At 43.3% G+C, this 18854-nt stretch overlaps 1 protein-coding gene across 1 annotated transcript in view; it reads left to right on the plus strand.

The window, feature by feature from the left end:
• SND1 (staphylococcal nuclease and tudor domain containing 1) overlaps positions 1–18854 on the plus strand; it is a 421903-nt gene that overhangs the window by 140533 nt on the left and 262516 nt on the right. The window contains exon 11 of the mRNA XM_025292056.2: positions 12118–12207. Coding sequence (XP_025147841.1) covers positions 12118–12207 — 90 coding nt within the window. The remainder of the gene's footprint in view (positions 1–12117; positions 12208–18854) is intronic.

Below are 18854 nucleotides of genomic sequence, written 5' to 3' on the forward strand. Positions count from 1 at the left end.
TAGAAAGAGGGCCTTACTAGAGAGACACTAGTTATTTTTATTCTCGGCCTCCTTTGCTCATTTGAGCAGCACGTGAACTTTGGCCACCTCATGCGAAGAGTTGACTCACTGGAAAAGACTCTGATGCTGGGAGGGATTGGGGGCAGGAGGAGAAGGGGACGACAGAGGATGAGATAGCTGGATGGCATCACCGACTCGATGGATGTGAGTCTGAGTGAACTCTGGGAGTTGGTGATTGACAGGGAGGCCTGGTGTGCTGCGATTCATGGCGTCGCAAAGAGTCGGACATGACTCAGTGACTGAACTGAACTGAAGAGTGCGTCATTCAGCAGAACCTCACACCTCAGTGTTGTCAGAGACTAGCCTTTTGAGGACAAAGGAACAACTCTACAGTCTTTATCCTTTTCTTTTTCTTCCATCTTAACCACAAAAAATACTACCCAGGCTATTTGGGCTTGGTATAAAGTCAGATTGATGAATTAGTTAGGAAGGTAGGCTGCTGGTACTTTTGAGCCCACATTAAAGGAATTATCCCTTTTTATATTAGGGCTTCCCTGGTGGCTCTGGCGGTAAGAGAATCTGCCTGCAGTGCGGAAGACCTGAGTTTGATCCCTGGGTTGGAAAGATCCCCTGGAGGAGGGCATGACGGCCCACTCCAGTATTCTTGCTTGGAGAATTCCATGGGCAGAGGAGCTTGGCGGGCTACATTCCATGGGGTTGCAAAGAGCTGAACACAACTGAGTGACTAACACTTTCACTTTTTTCATATTGTAGCTTACTAGCATTATATGTCTGAGAAGGCAATGGCACCCCACTCCCAGTACTCTTGACTGGAAAATCCCATAGACAGAGGAGCCTGGTAGGCTGCAGTCCATGGGGTCGCTAAGAGTTGGACACGACTGAGCGACTTCCCTTTCACTTTCCACTTTCATGCATTGGAGAAGGAAATGGCAACCCACTCCAGTGTTCTTGCCTGGAGAATCCCAGGGACGGGGGAGCCTGGTGAGCTGCTGTCTATGGGGTCGCACAGAGTCGGACACAACTGAAACGACTTAGCAGCAGAAGCAGCATTATATGTAGTGTTGAACTCTCACGGTCTTTTTGTTTTTGTGTTTATAGTATCAGTTCAGCTTTACTTGAATTATAATGTATGTTCTGTAAGGATAACCACTAGCTAGTGGTAGTTTGCAAGTGTCTTATTTCGCAGATCACAAGTAATTGAATTCATTATGTCAGATTTGTAGAGAGCAGAGGATTGCCTTGAAGTCTTAACCAGGTAAAAAGAAAACACTAAGTGTTCAGATTTTGTAAAATTGCTTTTTTCCCCCCCTAACATAACACATAGAAACTGTCAGGAGTACTGCTTTTGCATTACTGCTTGCAGCGAGCCTAGTTTTACGGCTGTACAGTGAGATATCTAGTATAGAGTCTTTTTAATCATTATTCAGGAATATACTTATCTTCATGTAATACTGAATCATTTCTGGTAATAGTTGCTGGAAGGGAGAGACATTAGAAATAGTTCACATTCGACTGGTGCTATATGAGAGACATTCATTACTAATAGTAATGGATCCACAGTGATACTGCCTCCTCTTTTTTTGTTGTTTTTTTAAGTTCTCTTTATGTACTGACCACTTCCACTTATTCCTCTAATCAGAAGTGCAGTTTGAGTTTTTTTAAAAATAAATATTTTAGCAAGGCCTTTTTTGCATCCCCCGTCTTATTCTCTCTCTGTGTTGGCATGCTCTAGGAAAATGGCACTGTACTAGGCACTTCGTAGGTATTATTAAGATCAGTTCTCCTCTCACATAAATCATCCTTCCTGTGGTCTGGTAGGGAAGATAAAGCCTACAGGAATTAATTAAATTACAGTAATACAAGGAGCAAAGTGATTAGTGCTGTAACTTCTGCGTATCTCTTCTGTTGCTTGATATTTTAGCATTTGTTAACATCCATGTTAGATGTTGTAGAACTTTAGCTAAGTAGCTTCTTAGTTACACGTGTAGATCTGTTTTTTTCCCACAGGGTTCTTATTACCTGAAATAGTCCTTGGATGTGAATTTAAGAGTTGCCTGATGTTGTATTAGTACATAGGTTTAGTGCCTTCCTGATTCTGAGTGGACTCTGAAGTCATTTTCCCCTGGGTTCTGTGCGTTCAGGTTATTCTTAACTGGCTTACTCTTGGGAGGAAACTGAGGCAAGCCGGGAGGAGCTGCTGGTGCAGAGTCATTGTTGAGAGCCTGGGCTTCTGTTCATTCTCTGGGTGACGGCGAGCTGCCCACTTAACTCTTGATCATTTGTTGCCATCAGATGCTGGAGGGATGTTTGATTTCAAGTCCAGGACAGCGCTTTCTGTCTGCCTTCAGGAGTGCTGAACTTGAGCTTTGTTCTCTTCAAGGATCTAATGCCCTTTCTGTCTCATTATCCCAGTCTTGGTGCTGCATCCTCACCATTCCCCCAACTCGCCCTTGGAGCAGATATTTATTTTCAGATTGCTGTCTGGGTGGGGGAAGTTTTTGTCCCCTGTGCTGGGAAAAGAAGATGGGCGGGGCTTTCTCACCTTTTTTTTTTTTTTCTTCCTGGGTCTGGAGCCTCCTTGCAGCTGGTTACATAGCTTCCTACTTGGGAGCCTTTGCTTTGGGTCTTGAGGTCTGTGCAGGGCAGTGTTGTTCTTATCTCTTTTTCACCTGGCCAGCAGAATTTGTAGCTGAGTGAAAATGTTGGTTGCTCGGTCGTGTCCGACTCTTTGAGATCCCGTGGACTGTAGCCCACCAAGCTCCTCTGTTCCATGGGATTCTCCAGGCAAGAATACAGGAGTGGGTTGCCCTGCCCTCATGCAGGGGATCTTCCTGACCCAGGGATTGAACTTGGAACTCCCACATTCCAGAGAGATTCTTTACCGTTGGTGCCACCAGTAGCTGAGTGAAGGCACCCCATATGGTTTGCTACTTGGATAATTAGCCCTTACAGCCTTAACAGTATTTAAAATCTTCACAGCGTCTTGATAGTGAAAAAAAGCCTGATGTTTGGCCTCTTCTGTCCCCCCACCCTCCCCTGTGCTTACTGCATCAACACAATAAAGAGCAAGAACTTCTGAAAATGTTCTTAATCGGCGATGTAATTGTGTAGGAGAGCCATCTCCAGAGACAGATGTTTAACAGACCCTATTTATGTTTAGGGGCTCCCCTGGTGGCTCAGACAGTAAAAAAAAAACCTGCCTGCAGTGCAGAAGACCTGCGTTCAGTCCCTGGATTGGGAAGATCCCTGGGAGGAGGACATGGTAACCCAATCCAGTATTCTTGGCTGGAGAATCCCTATGGACAAAGGAGCCTGGTGGGCTACAGTCTCTGGGGTCGCACAGAGTCAGACACGCCTGAGTGACTAAGCACAGCACAGGTGGCAGTAGTGGTAAAGAACCCTCCTGCCAGTGCAGGAGACATAAGAGACCTGGGTTCGATCCCTGGGTTGGGAAGATCCCCTAGAGGAGAAAATGGCAACCTACTCCAGTTTTCTTGCCTGGAGAATTACATGGACAAAGGAGCCTGGAGGGCTACAGTCCATGGGGTTGCAAAGAGTCGGACACAACTGAAGCAACTTAGCACGCAGCACACACTTACCTTTAAGAGGGATTTTTTAGGAGGAAGAAATAGAGTTAATTGAGAAAGAAAGCATCTTTTTCTTTGAAGCGACTCCTGGGGAGTATTGGGTACTTGAATCTTCTGTGTGTGCTCCTGTAGATAGTGTAAGATGTCTTCCGTTAGATCAAGGTGGTTATGATTTTGACCCTTTCCCTACAGCTGCTGGCTGTAGATTTCCATCTAGCTAGATCTGTCTTTTATAAAAATGTGCTATTGTATGTGTTAAGGATAATAAATAGTGGATATCCCTGTGGATTCTGTATCCTGGCTGCCAAGGGAATTGAAAGGTCCTTGATTGTAAATATGCCCAGGGCATGTGGTAATGTTACTATTTTAAGTCTATAATTCAAATGGAAATCACAGCCTTTTGTTTATTAACAGAGCTTGTGTGGCAGGGCAATTGGGACTGGTCCATTTACCTTTTGAAATTTTATCCATTTAAATCGAATCGTGTCAGTTCTTATTTTAATTCAACAGTCTGTTTTAAGATCTTCATAGAGTATAATTCTGCTTGGCTACTTGTAGTGTATTTCAAGTCTCTTTAAAACAAACAAACAAACTTGGTTTTGACCCTGGTTATTTGAGAGCCCGTTGGTAGTTAAATTATTCCCTTCTGCCTCTTGGAAAGATACATCTGTGAAAGAATATTATTTTGAGAGAAGGGGGAAAAAAAGAAATTTAATGCATTTCTTATGAGGAAAAGAATGGCCAATTATTCTGCCTCTGAGAGAAATAAAAGTATGAGACATTGGGAGCCAAGGGAAAAGCTGACCAAACCAGGTGTTGAGTTTTCCTATCCCTAACCATTTTTAACTCTAAAAAGGCCCTGACATTATAGAATAATATAGCAAACTTTACTTTTTCTGCCTTGATGTCATACCATGTTGCTCAGATCCTCCTCTTTTTAAAGACACAGCCTTGCAGATAAAGTGCCTGGGCACTCATCCTCGACCCTGTTTCTTTCCTCTTGTTTCTTCCTCTGCCTATCCTGCATCAGTAACCAACCATTGACCTTCATTTCAAGGTATTTTTGTATTTTGGCTGTTTACATAGCTCCAGGAATAATGTTGTTTTTTAGTCTGTATTTAAATCATTATCATTCTGCAACTTACTTTCCTGCTCAGTGTTGTTTTTCAGATTTGTTTTATTGTGTTGTTCTCATTTAGACTAACTGCTCTGTGTTCTGCTCTGTGATTGTACCATAAACATGAGCACTGCCTTCCTTGTCTTGCACGAGCCAGGCTTCTCTTTGGTATATGCCTACCTGTAAGAAGAATTTCCTGGTATTTTTGGTATCTCATCTGGGAGACAACCCACTTGCAATGCAGGATACCCCGGTTTGATTCCTGGGTCAGGAAGATCCCCTGGAAAAGGGATAGACTACCCACTCCAGTATTCTTGCGCTTTCCTGGTGGCTCAGACAGCAAAGAATCTGCCTGCGATGCAGACATTAGTTTGAGACCTGGGTTTGATACCTGGGTTGGGAAGCTCCCCTGGAGGTGGGCATGGCCACCCACTTCAGTATACTTGTGTGGAGAACTCCCATGGATGGAGGAGCCTGGTGGGCTACAGTCCATGGGGTCGCCAAGAGTCGGACACAACTGAGCAACTAAGCACAGCACAGCAAGGAGAATTTCCTAAGTATTAGGGATGTATATCTCTAACTTCAACCTCATAAGAGTGTGTACATGGAGTAGCACCATGTGAATATGCCATAGTGGCCAAACCATATTATATTCCCATCGGTGGTTACAGCATACCCATTCCCCTACATCCTCATTTTTAGAGTTTGACAGTATAATCAATGTCCTACATTATCTCAGCTTAGGATGCCCTGATTATTAATGAAGTGATACCTGTCTTCATATGCTGAATGCCTCGCTGCCGTTCTTTTTTGTTTGTTTGTTTGTCTAATTATTTTATTTTTTAACTTTACAATATTGTATTGGTTTTGCCATACATCAAAATGAATCCGCCACAGGTATACATGTGTTCCCCATCCTGAACCCTCCTCCCTCCTCCCTCCCCATACCATTCCCCCGGGTCATCCCAGCGCACCAGCCTCAAACATCCAGTATCGTACATCGAACCTGGACTGGCGACTCGTTCCATATATGATATTATACATGTTTCAATACCATTCTCCCAAATCATCCCACCCTCTCCCTCTCCCACAGAGTCCCTAAGACTGTTCTATACATCAGTGTCTCTTTTGCTGTCTCGTATACAGGGTTATTGTTACCATCTTTCTAAATTCCATATATATGCTTTAGTATACTGTATTGGTGTTTTTCTTTCTGGCTTACTTCACTCTGTACAATAGGCTCCAGTTTCATCCACCTCATTAGAACTGATTCAAATGTATTCTTTTTAATGACTGAGTAATACTCCATTGTGTATATGTACCATACAAATGAAGCAACTTACAAACAACTAATCTCAAAAATATACAAGCAACTCCTACAGCTCAATTCCAGAAAAATAAATGACCCAATAAAAAAATGGGCCAAAGAACTAAATAGACATTTCTCCAAAGAAGACATACAGATGGCTAACAAACACATGAAAAGATGTTCAACATCACTCATTATCAGAGAAATGCAAATCAAAACCATTATGAGGTACCATTTCACACCAGTCAGAATGGCTGCGATCCAAAAGTCTACAAGCAATAAATGCTGGAGAGGGTGTGGAGAAAAGGGAACCCTCTTACACTGTTGGTGGGAATGCAAACTAGTACAGCCACTATGGAGAACAGTGTGGAGATTCCTTAAAAAACTGGAAATAGAACTGCCTTATGATCTTGCTGCCATTCTTTAGTGAAATGCCTGTTCATACCTCTCGGCCAATTTTTCTGTTGGATTGTTTCTCTTGATGATTCCAACTACTCTCACTACCACGCGTACCCACCTAACAGTATCTGCATCCACACACTTTGGGTGAATTATTGGAGCTCCTGTGAAAAGCCACTCCCTCCTTCCCTATGTAAAGACATTGCGTTAACAGCTCTATCCTCTTCATTCTGCATTATCACTTACTGGCTTTCCATGGGAACTGTGCCTATGATTTCTTCCCTCTAAAACCAGAAACCGAAACCCCTTCTCTTCACCCTGCTTCCTCCGCCAGCTACCACATAATGTCTTTGTGTTTTGTAGCAGAACTTTCTGAAGTATCACATGTACTCACTTTGTCCACTTTTTCTCTTCCCATTCCCAGTTCCTGTCAGGCTTTCCTACTGCTTCACCATAATTAATCTTGCCAGGTTACGGATGACCCACACTCAGCTTAATCCAAGTGGATTTTAGTCACTTGCCTCGTGCGTTGATACAGCCGATCTTTCCCTCCTCAGTTCACTTTTTTTCCTTGACTTGGACAAAACATTGGTCTTTTGTCCTGCTGAGATCACTGATTGCTCCTTCCCAGTCTCCTGTTTTTCATTCCTTCACTTATTCCTTACCTTTTAATGTTAAAATGCCCCAGTCCTCTGTGCTTCTCAGTCTCTTCACCTTAAATACCACCTATATGCTGCTACTGCTGCTGCTGCTGCTAAGTCGCTTCAGTCGTGTCCAACTCCGTGCGACCCCATGGACTGCAGCCTACCAGGCTCCTCCATCCATGGGATTTTCCAGGCAAGAGTACTGGAGTGGGGTGCCATTGCTTTCCCCGCACCTATATGCTGCTGCTGCTAAGTCGCTTCAGTCGTGTCCGACTCTGTGCGACCCCAGAGACGGCAGCCCACAAGGCTCCCCCGTCCCTGGGATTCTCCAGGCAAGAACACTGGAGTGGGTTGCCATTTCCTTCTCCAATGCAGGAAAGTGAAAAGTGAAAGTGAAGTCGCTCAGTCGTGTCCAATTCCTAGCAGCCCCATGGACTGCAGCCTACCAGGCTCCTCCGTCCATGGGATTTTCCAGGCAAGAGTACTGGAGTGGGGTGCCATTGCAACCACTCCCAAATGTAAGTTACCAGCTCAGAGCTTTTCTCCAAACCCACACTACCCATGCAACACCTCAACTTGAGAGTTTAGCATGCCCGTAATTGAACTCCTGTTCTTACCCCCCTCTCTCTACCTGTGGTCTTCCTCATCTCATATGATAAACCCACCACCCCACCAGTTACTCCTTTACCTTTGCTCATGCTTGACTTCTCCTTTTTTTCTCTTCTCACATTCCATCTACCCACTTTCAGAATATTCCCAGATTCGAACCACCAGTTCAGACGGTAAAGCGTCTGTCTACAATGCGGGAGACCCAGGTTCAATCCCTGGGTTGGGAAGATCCTCTGGAGAAGGAAATGGCAATCCACTCCAGTACTATTGCCTGGAAAATTCCATGGACAGAGGAGCTTGGTAGGCTACAGTCCATGGGGTCGCAAAGAGTCGGACACGACTGAGCGACTTCACTTCGCTTCAACCACTTCTTCCTCTCTTACTGCTCCTTCTTGATGTAATCTACCATCATTTCCCACCGAGATTAATGCCATAATCTCCTAATCAGTCTTCCTTTGTTTTCTCCTTTCTTTGCTTTAGTGTTTGTTCTGAGCACAGTAGCCAAAGTAATTCCTTTAGATGTTAAGTCAGATGTGTCTTTGTCTGTTGTTCTTCCCTCTTGCTCTGTGCTGTAGCCACAGTGATGCCTCTGCTGTTCCTTCAACCCACCAGACATCTCCTAACTCGAGGCCTTTACATTGGCTGTCCTCTCTGCCTTTCTCCAGATGACTGCATCCCATACCTCTTTTGAGTCTGTTAAAATGTAATGTGATGAGGGTAAGCCTCACTGAGAAGTTAATGCCTGTGGCTCAGTATTCCAGCTCTCTCTCACCTGGTTCTGCCTTTCTCTTTATCCGTTTCGCTTATCAGCTAAGGAATCTGTGCTTTGGCCCATCGGTTTGTTCATGATGCCTTTTAGTAAAGAACTCTAAAATTTTACTGGAGTCACATTTATCAATCTGTTCATGGTTTGTGTTTATTCAGCCTTGTTTTAAGAGCTCCCCCAGGATCCTTGGGTCCAGCAAAATTTTTGGCTACCGCTTTTTGGCTGCAAGATGGGCTGGATAAAATTTAGGCCTGAGATGGGGTTGAGAATAAAGACCTTGATTAGTGTGTGTTAGTCACTTAGTCGTGTTAGTGATCCCTTCTGTTCCCTCCAGATGAGTGTTGACCAGAGACCTCATTTTAGGAAGGTAACATCCTGAGGGTGGGGGAGGATGCCGGGCATGTCTTTGGATGCTGAGATGCTGATATTGGGCTTCCTCCCCAGCCAAGAAGAGGTAAAATGATTGAAGTTACCTATAAAGCGAGTCATTGCCAGGCCTACATAGTCACTTCTCAGGATGAACAGTGATTACAGCACATACTGGTTTGTATATTATCCGCCCACCAGAAAAATCAAGCATTCTTTTCTATTTTTATTTATTTATTTCTTTTTTAGAAAAAGCATTTCCATGTAGATTAGAATCTAAACTAGACAGTCCATTTTAGCAGGCAAGATTCGGCTAAAGTCTTGTTTTCTCAGAATACATTCCATACCTCAATTGCCTCTTAGAGATTTCAAAGGCTTTTGTGTACCTGGTAATTTGGAGGAATTGCTTTTATTTTGTAGTTTCTTAGGGACTTCTAATATCTCTCTTGTAAGATGTTTACAGATGTCAATAGCTACTAGATCTGAAGGGTTAGAGTAACAAGATCATTCTGTTTTCACGTGTGATATCTTGTTTTCTGCTTGTGCTGTTAGTTCTTTCCTACGTTCATCAGAGACATATAATCAGACTCAAGTTGCCCTGCTTTTTATTGGGATGTTTGATGTACTGTTTTCTTCTTCTGAGAGTGTCTAGGCTCAGCCCAGTTCTGTCAAGCCCCTTTCTTGTTCAGGCTGCCATGTTCACACATTGAGGTGTGTCTCCTCCCATGGCCCTTATTTGAAATGCTTATGGAAACTGTTTCTTACCGTTCCTCGTTTTGGAGTTCCAGTCAGGGAACCTTGTCTTTACCTCGGTGGTGTTCCAGAATAAGTAGGGTAGGCGTCTGATACCAGGTTCTATGGCATATCCTAAGGCTGTGGAAGGGAAATTTTGGTTATTTTGTTTATGTCATTAAAAAAAAAAAGCAAATGTTCACTTGGTAATCACATACCTCCTCCCCGAATAGATTGCCCTGTATTGCTAGGGGAATAATATGAATACATTGGGACTGTTTTGCTCCTGATGGCCGATTCTGATAATCAGTGGTTTTTGTCTTTATTTAAAATTCTGTTCATTACTGACACCGTATCTTCTGTCTAGCAGTCTTTCTTACACTATGAATAGTGCTGTCATAAACTCTGCTTTAGGGCTTCTCAATAGTGACCTACTATAAGGAAAATTCAGTGTTGGGTTATTTCTTTAAAGAAGTTCATGGTTAGGGCTATACTTATTAGGCAGCAGTCATGCCACCATATGACTTGATCAGAGTTTAGAAATCCAAGTTGTTCCTATTCAGAGTGTGAATAGGAACACCCCAACTCGCAAAAGTGAAAAAGACTCAACTTCAATTCTGAAGGAGTCTTCACTTCTTTGAGGGGCACTGCAGTGATCCTGCTGCCTTTATTTTTTAAGCCAGAGAAATGAGAAGACAGTTGGTACATATGAAGCTTGAACTCAAAGAATTGTTCATGTCCTTGGTGATATCAGTGAACTGAAATGTTTAAATGATGTGTTCTGGAGGCCAAGTCTTTCTTTGGGTCTAGGGGAAAACCTCTATTTTGATGCCTTTGACCTCAGGATGAAAATGATAAGTGTTCTTAATTTGAGTGTAGTTTGCTGCTTAAGAGAATGTAATTTGAATACTTGAAGTACAGAATGAAGTATATAGAGGTCTTGTGTCAGGTGTATAAGAGATGGCAAAGCAAACTTGAGCCCAGATGGACTAATCACACAGAATGGGAAGCAGTGACATGCATCTGGGTTGGAGGTTATTGCTTAATTTTCTCTGATTTTTTTTTTCTCCAAATATCTGTTCATGCAGATGGCATACTTGTTCTCATATATCATTCTGCATATTTCTTTTGTTAGTACATCCAAGTATTTGAATATATACTCTAAGAGAGGTACTTGGGTCTGGGGTCACAGAGGACAACAGAAATGGACATGATCTCTGTTCTCATGGAACTCAAGGGGCTAGCGGGGGGAAGCATTAATCATACCAACCAATCTAGCCAGCATCTCCCAGTTTCTTATTCACATGCTCTAGTCCTGCATACCCTGTCCTACCCCACCCCCAGACTTGTCAGATTCCTTCTCCTTTATCCCCTCTGTCCATTCCCCTGTCAGGTGCTGTTAATTCATTTCTTAAACTAGTTCTCACGTCTCAGTTCCCAGGTATGTTGCCTTTATCTGGACCCTCTCTCTTCATCTCAGTTGTTTTGCTCAAAACACCTCTTTTGGGGGCAGTCTGAGCTCCAAGAAATAACGAAGGGATTGATTGCAGTATTTGTTGAAATACGGTTTGTTCCTGCCTCTCTCGGAGAAGGCAATGGCACCCCACTCCAGTACTCTTGCCTGGAAAATCCCATGGATGGAGGAGTCTGGTGGGCTGCAGTCCATGGGGTCGCTAGAAGTCGGACACGACTGAGCGATTTCACTTTCACTTTTCACTTTCCTGCATTGGAGAAGGAAATGGCAACCCACTCCAGTGTTCTTGCCTGGAGAATCCCAGGGACAGGGGAGCCTGGTGGGCTGCCGTCTCTGGGGTCGCACAGAGTCAGACACGACTGAAGTGACTTAGCAGCAGCAGCCTGCCTCTACTTTTGCTTGTCTTGCTTTTTTCCCCATCTCTAGTTTTCTTCCTAGTTCATTCCTATCCTGCAAACTCATGTTACGTCCCACCGTGTCAATGAAACATCTCCCGATTACTTCTTTCTTTCCACTTCCCTGAATTCTAATAGCACTTAGTCCCTCGTCTGTATCACATAATTCAGCACTTATTCAAAACTGCTTCATGTTACTTCATAGTTACAGGATTTCTGCTATTATTATTGGTAGGTCACAAGGATTTTAAGTCCAGGATTATAACATACATTTACATAGTGCTTTGTCTGGGGCTAATAGTTGGTACGTGCTTAATAAAGGCTTATAGAGTAATAGAATGAGATTTATAGTATATCTGTAAATATTAGAAGGGCCCTGATAACTCAGCGAGCTGCTTTTATGTTGCAGTTTAGATAGCTGTTTCCCTGTTGAGGAACATTTAGGTTGTTTCCTGTTGCATAAACAATTCATTGCTTATTTTTGAGCCTGTCATTTGTAAAAGATAATTTTGTTCCCTGTAAAGCAACCAAATACTTAATCACTCAGTATATATCCAGCAGTTATTCAATATTTGTCATACTGGAAAATGGAGCCTCCTTCAGGTGCATTGTCTGTATCTTGTGCTCTTGGCTGTGTTTCTGTCTCAGTTTTTGCTTTGATTTCCCATTCCTGATGTGATATTTTATTTTGCTTTAAGGATAAGAACAAGAAACTCCGTCCCCTCTATGACATTCCCTACATGTTTGAAGCCCGGGAATTTCTGCGGAAGAAGCTCATTGGGAAAAAGGTAAGCGATGACAGAAACCTATTTGTGAATAGTTGTGTATTGTTTTAAGCTGGGCCCTTGTGACGGAATCCCAAAGACCGGCAGATAGATGACTTGCCTCCCCCAAGTCAAGCGATTTTGCTTTGATACAAAGAGAGGAGTGCCTCTGTCTCAGGAAGTGACATCCCTCGGGAGAATTCTAAAATTGGGGCCCTGACCATAGTGTGATTGCCAAGGCACTCACAGCGAGTTCTTTCCAGGGTCCAGGCTCAATTCCAGTTTCAGTAATTGCATGTTGCCCTGAGCTCCATTCACTTGGCTCTCTGCTTCTCTCCAGCCACCTCCATCAAAAGCTGGGGCTGTGGGATTTGCTAGGGAAAGAAGGTGGCTGCTCTTTACTGCTTTCCCTGTTTCTGTGGAGAAGAGGGAGCCTGCCTTGGTGCAGAAGAGAGCATGGTTTCCTGGTGGTTCTTGGGGAGACTTTCTGGTGGAGCCTGGAGGCCCTCAGAGGGCATTTCCTTGGGTTGTCAGAGCAGAATGTTCTAGGAGCTGCAGAACTTGCTGTTCTGTCAAGCGGATCATTAACCTCTGATCTTCCCCTGACTTTCCTTGACCTCCCCACCCTGCCTGTGCTGGGCATTTCTTTGTGTACTGGGTAAAGAGAGGGAATGAATTGGAGTATTTCCTTTGGTAATTGAGAGAAATTTGTGGAGAAGGACTGTGATTTGTCTTCTCCTTACTTTGTTTTGGTGGGAATTCTTCCAGGAAATGTTATGTTTTTGGCCAACTTTTGTTGTGGGTTAAGAAAGGCCATGGTTCTAAGTCTGGCCTCAGCATGTCGAAGCCATATTAGCATTCATTACCTCCATGCAGGTTTTTAAATGATGGGAGTTGTGAGAGGTTTGTCAAAATAGTGTAAAAATAAATATAAATATAAGCCATTTTATTATAAACCATAGTCACTAGAATGATAAATTATAACAAGAGATTTTGAAGCTGGGCATAAGATGAAATTGCTAATTTTGAGGCAGAGACAGCAAACTGGGTTCCCTAACATGAGTATTAAATCTCCTCAGGTTCCTTCAGAAAATAGGCTCATTTGTCATTGTATAAAACTTGACAGAATGTTGTATTCATTCATGAAGTGTAGTGCAAATGATGGCTTTAAGCCTCTTTCAATTTCTAGATCTCCTGTTATCTGATCGAATGTCTAACATCTCTATTTCACCAAGTTGATACCATATCACTCATTTACTGGCTCATAAACAATGGCATAGAGACAAGCAGGGAATCCTATTCCCCACCCCGCCAGCCCCGATACATATGCATATCTATTGAAATCCGTCCAAGAATCACCTTGAAAGGGGTGGCAGTGCATATTCACTTCGTGGGCAGCCAGTTGTGTGGCCTGTGTTATGGCCTCCACCTGCTTGGTTTGAATATTGCCCTCCCGGATTCTGCTTCATCTCTGGGAGCATAGATCACAGCTCAGGGTAGCAGCTGCTAAATGGTTTTAGGTTAGTCCAGGGCCCTGCTCTCAAACACTGTGTGCCTGCTGGGCCTTTGTAAAGTCCTCTGTCTCAGGATAAAAGGACTAACCTCCAGTGTCAGATTTGGTGGCAATTCTTAAGCAATTAGTCTCCTTCTTGGTGGGAGAAACCTCATTTACTGGTGCCTCTGTATCAGAGTTGATTGGATTCTGTTTGTGCTGAGACCAAGTTTTGTCCCCCACGGTGACACTGTATAAATGATGAATACTGTATCCCCACATAGGGAGAAGGACGCAGCTCAGCTCTGCTGGGCTAGAACATTCCTGATGCAAACTGCTTTTCCTGACTCACCACCTGAAACCACTTGCCTGTCTTCTGGGCGCATCAGTTGCAACAGCAAACACCCATGTGCTCTGGAGTCTGGGAGCAGACAGGGCAGCGGCTGCCTCAAGGGGGTGGCCCGCACATCATCACACATTTCTGCCAATTCCCTTCAGACCTCTGCAGCTGTCGAGAGCAGCATGTAGTGATTAAGAGGCACCGAGAGGGTGCATGCGGGCCTGTGTGTGCCCGTGTGCACGGAAGCTGATTAGGGCTGCCTGTCACAGCTTAAGCAAGATAATGGAGGTAAAAATCATCTTCTCTGCCCAGACTATTATTTGACCATCCCAGAGAGTCTATAATAAGACAGTTTGGAGGGATTTCTAGAATGTAGAGAAATAAGATTGAAGGTAAAGTGGTGCAGTGCTTTGTTAGATTCAGTGGCCTCCATTTCAGTTATGGAAATGCACTTTGGTTCACTCCCCAGATTTAATTCTGGCTAAATGCCTTAATTAAAGTAACCAGGCACCTCTCTGAGTCTTGGTTTTATCTTTTTGGAGCTGGGAATATTATTTGCCTTTCCTCTCTCATGGATGAGAATCTGCCATAAAACTAGTCATTCATGTTTTTCCAGATGCCTATTAAGATTTTGTTTTGTTTAGTGATACTGCTTTCATGTAGAATCTAGCATAGCCTGACTTTTTCAGGTGAGGTCAAGAGATGTAATCCATGGGCAACTAATTTGCCCTTGCCCAGATTTGGGTGTTACCTGATACCCACTTCCACAAAATGAGTATGCGCTTGTGTTAGAATATATATTTGTGTGCATGTTTGTGTTTTGTGTGGTTTGAGGAAGAGGTAGAAGATATGTATATCCTGGAAGAGTTTCGGAAGCTGTCTGAATTGCCACACTGCCTGGTCGAATGCCCTCCCCATCCCCCTGTTTACCATCTGCCATCTGTGCATTCACTCAGATTTGACTCAGGGAATATGCATGAAGGAGAGAACTGTCTGACTGATTTCTTCTGGGGTTCTTCATGGTCCCAGTGTAGTGGACACATGGGATCCTTGGTAACTTCAGCATGTCCTGTAGTCTTCCAGAATGGTATCCTTACTTTGTGTAAGATGATGAGATTGTGATGCCCTTCTAAGAGAACCAGAGCTACAGTCCTCTTCTAATCGAAAGAACAGTTTCTTTCCCTGTGTATTTTTTTTCCTTAATATTTAGAGATTGTCAGCCCTAGGAAAGCAAGAGTTTGTATGTCTAAGTCATTTTACTCTCAGTGGAATAAGGTGATGGTAGCTGGGAATCTTCATTTGGAATTTTCCACAGCTATTTCATAGAATCTCTAAATATTTTTTAATCTGTTTAATACAGCATTTACAAATGACATGTGAATCACTGTAACTTCTATCCCTTGATTGTGGAATTTTTGTCACCATGGGAACCATTGTGTTCAAAGTTGTAACTTGTTTGGACCATTGAAGGGTCAGAAATGGTGGATGAAATGAAATTCCAAAAAGTGATGAAGCTCCAGCCCTGGCAGTAGAAAGTTGCTCAGTCCAGGCTGTCCTGTCTCTAGAAGTTCTACCCCCACCCCTGCCCTGCACCAGTTCATGTATTCCCTAAAGAGTTCACCACTGTTTTCATTGAATAAGTAAATTGGGGAATGAGGCACATTTGTAAACCAGTAGCTGACTTTGTGTGCTTTTTATGTCATTAAAATTTGTTCTGTAAACTATGCAGACTCTTTTTAGGCACTCAAAATTAGGTAATTTTCTTGATAAATGCAGACATTTGAAAAGTTATTGGGCTATAAATTAGGGAATTATTACTTTAGATTGTTCTTTTTTTGGAAGCCTATTTTACTTGAGGGTCATGCTTTTATGGGGGGGTGGGTGGGGATGATTTCTGTGTGTGCCAGATTTAACAATTCCAGCAGGTTCAAGACTGAACCTCATGAAAAATCTGTTCTCACTTTTTAGAATGGTTGGTATAGTATGTAAACGATATTATCTCTATTCTGAGTTAATGTACTTTTATGAGCCAGGCTGGCAACCCAACCACTGTTAATAGCCTTGCTTCTCTGGGATAAAATATTCTGAATGCCTAAGTCGACTATAGAAGATACGGCTCATTTGTTCTTCACTGGCTACCTGTGCATGATTTTCATGCCATTCCAATATGTATGTATGCTACATACATATTGTATGTATTGTTGTTTTACAGCACTTCATATAATGCTCATTTTAGCTAAAAATTTAGAGCTGTCATTTATTGAGTTGGTTGTTCCTGGTAGACACTGAATTTTGTTTTCACTTTTTAATATCTTCACCTCTGCCCTGAAAGATATATGTATCATTCCTATTTTATAGACATAGAAACCAAAACTTACCCCAGATGTCCATGCTCTTAATGATGATTCTGATGATAAAGGGTGTCCGGAAAGGCCTGCTTTCCTCTTGTGTGTACTGACTGGTGTGTAGATGGCCAGGGTCAGGGTGCTTTGGGGGCATGACCGTCCTTGTGTGTGACACCCTACCTGCTGTGAGAAGTTGATTCTCTGCCGCCACAGCATCCTTGTCCACAGATAGCTGCAGGTGGTCAGAGCACCAGGGATCAACCCTCTGAATGCCTTCAGCCCTCTAGACATTATCTCATGAGTCTTTGAGATGTCCCTGTGAAATGATGTTTCCTCAGATTGCTCCTCCGAGAAGCCTGTGTCAGATTACATGATCTTCTTCAGTTCCACAGACAATGTGAGGTCATAGCAAACAGTGTTAAGCCAGTGTGGAGCTCGATTTTACTTTCTCTCCCATCTTCTGGCAGAGGTGAGGCTTCTGGGAGAAGGGAAAGGGCAGGTTACTTTTTTCTTTTTTAATCTTCGGCAGGGCCCCCCGCAGGTTGAGGAACACACTCAGTGCTCCAGTCCCTGTGTGAGCACGGGACCCTGAGGAGACCCCGTGTAGCTTTCCTCAGCCGACGTGGCACTCAATTCAGCCGGTGGGTGCTCTTCAAGGGCGTGGGGCTTCCTTGAGAATTCATTTACTCTTCTCACAGGCTGCGTCGCAAAAATACTTTTGCTGTGTGTTAACTTAATCCCCTGTGTTAAGTACAAAGCTGGCAGTCTGGAGATTCTTGTTCTTAATTACCTCTGATGCAGTTTAGTTTGGTTTTTATAAACATTTCCTTTGTCATCTCCACATTTTTCACTTCATATTAATGTGATTCACTCACGCCATGGAAAAGTCCTCTACATTAATGATCAAAACAGGCCCTAGGGTTGAGTATGCATTGTGATTTAAATTGACAGGTTTATGTGAGGTTGCTTGTCCTTGCCTTCTCAGTGCCAGCTGTTACCATCAGTGTGGCTGTAAATTTTTTGAATAAATGGCTGAAGATATTCACCAAATCGAGATGTTTTGAATTGGCTCGTATTTTCTGACCATACCTTTTCCGAGTAAGACTTCTCCCACGTGGACTGGACGAGAGCATGTCGGTGCACCGCAGGAGGCCAGGGGTCATTGGAGATGCCATTGACCTCTTGGCTGGACTCATCAGCTCTCTTGTCTGGTGTAGGTAATTAACAGAAATGACCGTAGGGTTTCTGGAAACTCACTTGTTCCCAGCAAGGTAGCATTCTCCTGGCTGCCACTTGAGAGCTCTTCTTGATGAGCTCTTGGTTTTGTTTTATCTGTAGGTGGGGCAGAGTACCTCTGTGATTTAGAGACCGTCAGGGTGTTGAGCTGAGCATGTAGCTCTTTGGTGAAGTGTGGTATTTGTATCAAGTATATTCTTATGCCTTCTTCAGAAAGGATGTCTTATATAAATGAAGAAACCAGAAATTGAAACTGCATTCCTGAAAATTTCTTCTGTAGGCTTACCTGTGGGAAATGGTTTATTAGATACCAGGATCCTCAAGATCTCCTGTCTCTGGGTACTGTTAGACCTTACTGGGTTTAAAGACCTTCTTCCCTGGACTCCCAGGTTGCTCGTAGGTTTTGGTGAGAGTCCTTATATTTATAACTGATTGTCAGTTGGCTTGTCTTAAGCCACCCACTCCTGATCTTTTCACCCAAGATTCTGAAATATCGTCCTTAGGGCTGGAACTTTCCATGCCTGTTCTCTGCAAACTGGGCTTTTATTTTAGGGGGAGATTTGTGCTGAATCAGCTCAGCTGTGTTTGGGGGTAGGGAGAGGACAGGCTTTTTTTCCCTACTTTAAAAATAACCCTTGTGTGCCAAAAAACCCTATAAAATATGCTGAATTGCAAATCTTCCAACTTCCTATACCTCCTGGTTTACAGCGAATAGATTCTTTTGAGCTTGGGCTCAGTGGTAATGTACAGAATATCTTACAGTGTGTGGAAGGGAGTAAAGTGAGACTACCCAGACGTGCTCTGTTGAGAAGCAAACCCAACTCTTTTTATCTTTTCTCACAATATTTTTTCCCTAGTAGTTCCGTCTTCTAAGGGTTTGTATAGGGATAGTACATATAAAGTTTCTAGGAAGAAAGATTTTGGTATATTTGCAAAATCAGACATCATTCCAAAGTAGTGAGTCCAAATTTTAGGCATAGACTCTTTAAGATTTCTTTCTGTGGCCTCTGTTTTTGATGTGTCCAGAAAGTTAGGCTAATATTTCCAGTTGATTGAGTATCTTTCCTAAGGACATGGAACAACTTGTGGGTGTACAAGAGGGTAGTATGCACAATTGTCTGGTTCTAAGGTGGACATTCCGGAGAAGGCAATGGCACCCCACTCCAGTACTCTTGCCTGGAAAATCCCATGGATGGAGGAGCCTGGTAGGCTGCAGTCCATGGGGTCTCAAGGAGTCGGACACGACTGAGCGACTTCT

The sequence above is a fragment of the Bubalus bubalis genome, chromosome 8 (assembly GCF_019923935.1).
Source record: "Bubalus bubalis isolate 160015118507 breed Murrah chromosome 8, NDDB_SH_1, whole genome shotgun sequence".
NCBI classification, from domain to species: domain Eukaryota; kingdom Metazoa; phylum Chordata; class Mammalia; order Artiodactyla; family Bovidae; genus Bubalus; species Bubalus bubalis.